At 38.0% G+C, this 6,391-nt stretch overlaps 1 protein-coding gene across 4 annotated transcripts; it reads right to left on the bottom strand.

Annotated features, from left to right (window-relative positions):
* Window positions 1–64: 64 nt before the first annotated feature.
* On the bottom strand, window positions 65–6,297 carry LOC139943839 (dehydrogenase/reductase SDR family protein 7-like). 4 transcript variants are annotated; one of them, XM_071940676.1, is made up of 7 exons: window positions 5,943–6,297; window positions 4,527–4,702; window positions 3,932–4,035; window positions 3,294–3,516; window positions 2,448–2,540; window positions 1,869–2,021; window positions 65–1,317 (listed from the first exon to the last, which is right to left on the bottom strand). In XM_071940676.1, exons 2-7 carry the CDS (start codon window positions 4,687–4,689, stop codon window positions 1,124–1,126), a joined length of 930 nt encoding a protein of 309 aa, XP_071796777.1. In that variant the 5' UTR covers window positions 4,690–4,702; window positions 5,943–6,297; the 3' UTR covers window positions 65–1,123. The 4 variants fall into 4 exon arrangements, with proteins under 4 accessions (XP_071796777.1, XP_071796778.1, XP_071796775.1 ...); XM_071940677.1 differs by having other exon boundaries at window positions 5,964–6,297; XM_071940674.1 differs by having other exon boundaries at window positions 6,040–6,297.
* Window positions 6,298–6,391: the final 94 nt, after the last annotated feature.

Here is a 6,391-nt window from a genome sequence, read left to right as displayed (position 1 = left end):
GATAAGAGATGCAGTGTGAAAAGGGATTACAAGTATGCTTACTTGAGAAAATGTTAAATAGTCATCCAGTGTTTGTCTTCATTTATTTCTACAAAAACGCATAAATTCAGTCCAGCCAGGCTTTTCATACTATCTTGGGCTTAAATGGGCGTTGTACATGTATTATGTAAATTAGAAGAAATGCTATTCACAAAATGTGTGTTCTTTTTGCCGCCATAAAAAGCTGCGAGTTACGGCTGATTGTAACAGTCCTTATAAATTTACACATCAATTATGAAATTGTATAATAAAATAGTTTATCTACGAGATAACCAAATAAAGATTACAAGATATTGAAATATATTTGTTTGTTTTTTTCTTTTATTGATTTTCTGTAAAATTAGGCCTAATTGTCTTGGTAGGTCTTCTAAAATTTCTTTTCTTTTAGATTTATAGCTGCAAATCAGATAGTTCCCGCCTGAAGTCAAAATATTTAAAGTTGGACACCTTTTAGAACTGACACATCATTTTTTAACGAACAACTCATGTTCGGCGGAAAAACTGTGTGCAGCTTTTTGGGGTTCTTTTTTAATGATTGCCCAACATCAGCCAATCGGCCTGTCAACATCAAGGTGAGGGCTTCAATAAATTGTTTTGGGCTGTTGACCTTTATCAACTGTCATCAGGGTCAAGTATTAAAGCCACATAATGTTAAATGTCAATTCAAACAAAATATGCGAGTGTAAAACATTTTACACCAAAACAATATTTGGTATGGTGATGATTTCATTTGGTCATTTGGGTCAAATTTATTGAGCTGCTTGATGAGCAGATAATTATTGCTTAAAATTTTTCTAATAATAGCAGGATGGTAATTTTGACTGGTAACCTTATTCGTGTTAGCATAATTTTGTTATTCTTGGCTCCTTTTTATGCCTAAGCAAGGTCCCAATTTTATAAAGCTGTTTAGCAGAAAATTCTGCTAAGCAAATTTCTTGGCTAAGCAAGAAATGAGTGTGGTACCAGTCGCAGCAGTGGTAAATATGGTATTCTGGTTGGTAACCTATTTCTAAGCAAGGTTTTTTGTGCTTAGCAAGTGTTTGTGCTTACAGGCTTTATGAAATTGAGCCATGGTCATCTTGCCTTATTTGCTACTTCCACGAGCTCGTAATGCCATAACCCAGGCATATAAGGATGGTAAAAAAGCCTTAATGTAGATGAGCAGTCTAAGATAGAGGGGTGCTATGATAACATCAGGCTGTCTTTTAACTATAGAGTGGAGTATTCTTTCTGCGACATAATCTGTACTCATCCCCGATGCTATGGTCGCATCCATTTCTGTTGAAAGCAGAAAAAAAAGTTGAGATACAAATTTAAGCGGTTGGGTTGATATATATGTGGTATCTCAGTGGGGCACTGTGTGGTTTGGGTTTTCAGTCCCTGCCTGATTGCAACATGGGTTTTCCCTGGAATAATTCTCTGGGGTTTTCCTCTAACATCTTAAAACCAAAAACTGAAACTTCCTTCCTTGTCTTCTCTCCATTGGGTTTTTGGCTAGTATATTTATATACAAAAATTTGAGGAGCTTAAAATGTTTTCTGTTGTATACCTTATACAGACACAGGCCTACTAAGATCTGAACCCACTTCTAGTTGATTCATGTTTACCGTAATCTTTGGCTTATAAGCCGCAACTTATACATTGTTTTAGTACTCTAAGAAAAACATCTGCGGATTATATACACTGGGCGGCTTGTAAACCGAAAATGACAGCACTACCTCAACGAAATGCATTAAGCAAAATGACCTTCCTGTTGCAGTAAAGCAATTTGTTTTAAAAAGAATACGTCAAAAGAACTTAGGGAAATGTTTTTATTAAAAACCGCCTACCTCCGTGGGGTGTACCATCTGCTGTGACAGCGTTGTAAGAGTAGTTAGTCTTGATGTAACCAGGGCTAATGATTGTCACTAAGACACTGTGTTGTGCCATCTCAGCACGTAAGCATTCAAAGAATGCCTGCATTGCATGCTTCGATGCTGCATCTGAGAAGGTGAAAGGAAGTTCTTTAGAGCAAAATTGAGGTTAATAAGTTTTCCGAAAATGTTTTCATTTGTTCAATCCCAAGAAGTGCAATTTGGGTATTTTCACCACATGATACCGTTTTGAAGTCTAGCATAACTTACCTTACATTCAAAACCATGTGAATGATAATTAGTTTTTGGTTATTACCCATACACCGAAGTGTGTATAAGCACTGTATACTCAGTACTTTCCCCCGAGTCCTGTGAAAAAATATCACAGGCATATTTACTCGGAATGTTTACATGTGAATGATATTAAACAGTCAAACAGTAGGAGGGTTAACTGACGACTTTGAATTGGACAAACTATTTGTTAGAAAGTTGGGACTGTTAAAAATCAGCTCATAAGATTGATTCCAATCTAAAATGCTCCTTCGTAGTACTTACAAGCTGAACGAAAGGGTATGGCAAACTTTCCTTGAACACTGCTGAGTGCAACAATATGGCCACCTCCCTTAGCAATCATCGATGGTAAAAGTGCTGCAAAACAAAATGTCATGAAAAATGCTATCATTATAATTAATTGTAGTGTAGTGGCCAATTAGACCCAAGTTTTGGGCCAAGAGCTGCTTAAGCACAAAAAAGTGGCTAAAGCACAACAGACTTATGCTTACCAGAATAAGGTTACCCCAGCCACACTACCATGTCACATGTACAACTGATGACTGGTATCATGCACAATTCTACTTAGCAGACAAATGTTAAGCAGTATTTTCTGATTAAGCAGCTCTATGAAATTGGGCTCAGGTTGTGGAGCCATGTAGAGTTGGCGACCCCAACCAAAGCCCAACTGACTCAACAAGTCGGTTACCGGTTGGTCTGAAATCGTCACCGTGTTCAACTGAACGCACAAAAACACACAATCGATGACCAATGTTTCTGGTTGGGGTAGCCAAAATGCACTCCTAGAGAGTGTGGGTTCAAATCCCAGTCGTGTTATATGTGTTTTGGGCTAAGACACTCAAATTTTGTCTCATTGCTTGTGAGTCAAATAAGTACAAGCAATGATTTCAATTGTTCATGAAAAATGTCAGCACTCTAAGCTCCAAATTTGTTGCGAATGCTGCATACTCATGTTGAGATCAATTCACTGCGCCAACCCGACCGCCCATCACCACATCATCATACATTGAAGTATGGTGTCCTTATCAACATCCTTAGCAGTGCTCATAGCCATAACCATAGCAGCCAATTCAGATATGACCATACCTTCGTAGTTAATCAAAATTTTACCTTTTGTCAATGCCACTGAGCCAAAGTAGTTCACTTTCATAACCTTCTGTTGCACGGATAGCTCAGTCTCAAGCACGGTTCCTCTGAACCCCATCCCTCCATTGTTGATGAGAATATCTACACCTCCATCATTCAGAGCCAATGCCTCGGCTGCCTTGGCTGGGATGCCTTCAAGATCCTCCAGGTCCAGCGGGAGGACGTGGGGTGGGTGTGTCGTTGTAGTCTTTACAAAAAATACCACCAATAGTAAATCAGTGTGATAAACAGCTCGCCATGAAGTAACGTAGTGGGTAATTTCTCACTCAAATATTAAAAGACTTCAGGCTTGAAGCCTATAATAAAGCATCTGAAAGCACATAGATTTGTGCAACTAAAGTGTTTTTTCTTTCATTTTTCTCTTGCAACTTCGATGACCAATTAAGTCAAAATTTTCACAGAGTGTTATTTTATGCATATATTGGGATACAACAAGTGAGTATACTGTCTATGACATTTACCAAACGTGTACAGTGCCTTTAAACCTGCATTATGTTTTTGTTCTCTTCCTTCATGATACAGGGCAGTGCCTTCAATTACAATCTCCTACAACAAAAGTACAGTATGCAGACTATCGTCAATGACATAATTGTATTACTTACCAGATCCAATGATATTAACTCATTCTTCACTCGTTCTAGTTCATTCACTCGTCTGGCACATAAGATGACCCTTGACCCTGCCTTGTAGAATGCGTGTGCACACGCTTTGGATTGGAATAAAAAAACAAGAACAGACGTGAGGAAAACTTTTACCCAAAATTTACCTAAAACCTCCACCTTTCTTCACTTCATGCTTTTGAAAAAGAATATATATATGATTTATGTTATTTTTTTTGCATCGGGATAAAGAACATATTTTGCTTTTACCCAGCTTTCTCTTTATCCCGATGCAAAACTAACATCTATCAAACCATTTCGGTACCCGCTGTTAGGATCAATAGGATTCCAAATGCTTCAAGCCAACTGGCTAGCTTTGGTGTTCTAGTGGTAAGACATCTACTCTAGCAAATTTGAAACCCTTCAATGTAAATTGCCTGTTAATTTTTGTTTTCACAGAACTCAGGAAAGTACCGAGTAGACCGTGTTTCATTGAATACACATCGGTGAATGGGTAAAAACAAAATCTACAAATAAAATATATTGCAAAGAGCCTAACAACCTGTAAAATAATTGATTGATTTGATAAAATCAATACCTTCTCCTACTCCAGAACTTGCTCCAGTGATTAACACGACTTGACCTTGTAACCCTGAAATCTTTCTTCTTAGTGTTAGGCGTCGTAATAGCCACAATAATCCTACACTGCCGAATGCAATGCCAGCTACCAGCTGGAGCTGTGATGTTCTCAAGCTTTCCATCTCTTTGAATTATCTTTTCAAAAAAAGGTATTACATTAAATTAGTTAGTCAGTCAGCAGATTATGTAACTTGCACTGGTATACCAAATATTGATGTCATGATCTATCAACATCCATGATAATCATAAAAGCCTCTTCATCATCTGGACAGGGTGAGATGTAGGAGGAAAACCCCAGAGAATTATTCCAGGGAATACCCACACTGTGAGGTAAGGTAGGGACTGAAAAACCCAATCCACGGTGTCCCCGGTGTTATTTTAAAGTCCCAGAGGTGCGGCGAGGCAATACAACCATCTGACTTCCTTATGAGCAAGTTCATAGGTTTCAAAATTTACATCTCACACATGAGGATATATACTTTCTACCGTGGCTGAAACATGGAATTAACACAATGAAATTTATATTACTACTCTGAAACGTCCAAAACATTTGTTTGCGAAGAAATTTGTGAAATCAGTTAATTTCTAATTTGTATATCTTTGTAAAAATGAGTACTGGGTTAGACCCAGTAACTCGGGCACTGTAATCCTTTTTCCCCAGAACCGGTGAGCGATAATAACATTTTTAACAATGACAAACTGAGGAGTACAGCGCCCCGTTACTTGGTCTACTTTTGAGTAGTATCGGTTCTGAAAAAAATGGTACTCCAAAAGAACAAGCGATTGACAAATCAGAACTCAGAACCAATGCCAAAAGAGATTAATTAAAGCCATTGGACCCTTTCGGTACAGAAAAAAAAAAAAAAGTTCACAGATTTACAAATAATTTACAGGGTTTACAGAAGGTAATGGTGAAAGACTTCTCTTGAAATATTAGTCCATGAAATGCTTTACTTTTTGAGAAAACGGTAAAACAATATAAATTCTCGTTAACGAGAATTACGGTGTTGTTATAAACACATGTCATGACACGGCGAAACGCGCAAAAACAGGAGTGGGTTTTCCCGTTATTTTCTCCCGACTCCGATGTCCGATTGAGCCTAAATTTCCACAGGATTGTTATTTTATAAATAAGTTGTGATACACGAAGTGTGGGACTTGGACAATACTGTTTACCGAAAGTGTATAATGGCTTTAACAGTACATCTCCTGGTGCTACCGCACGCAAACCTTACCTAAAAACTCACACAGTGCAAAGTTTAAAATCTTATCACAATCCTCATAGTTTCTGGGCCAACAAACAATGATGTGTTAGTTGGGGGTTTTAAAATCTTGACTAGAATCAGTATAGTTAAATGTACTTTTACCAACTTACATTATTAATATTATAAATTACCGGTTAGTCACTGGACTCAGGACTGGGATGTAATTGTGCTGCTAAAACTGTAAAAGGTTTTTCTTAAAAGAATTACCATGAAAGTTGACACACAAAAACCTGCAACCGAAATATATTTATATTATTACTCAATTCATGGAGGCTCGATTCCATTCCACACTCCAATCTTCTCAGCTGGACGTGGACCGGTCCGGATCCAATGTAAACAAAACAAAAGTCATAAAGTTACATAACTCTTTAGAAGTGTATGGGTCACTGATCAGTGGTTCGGGGTCACATCACAACTTCCGAGTTTGTGGCTGAACTAGGCGGAAGGGAAATCCCCATGCGTTTGGAACGATTTCCTGTTCCGATACATGTTAACGAGGCGGTGAAAATGAGGAATGCCCTGCACCAGTCTAAATGGCTTGGGAATCCTCCTGTTCTTC

Source organism: Asterias amurensis, chromosome 11 (assembly GCF_032118995.1).
Source record: "Asterias amurensis chromosome 11, ASM3211899v1".
NCBI classification, from domain to species: domain Eukaryota; kingdom Metazoa; phylum Echinodermata; class Asteroidea; order Forcipulatida; family Asteriidae; genus Asterias; species Asterias amurensis.
The sequence above is the reverse complement of the archived record's forward strand: the minus strand, read 5'-3'. Positions and strand labels throughout refer to the sequence as shown.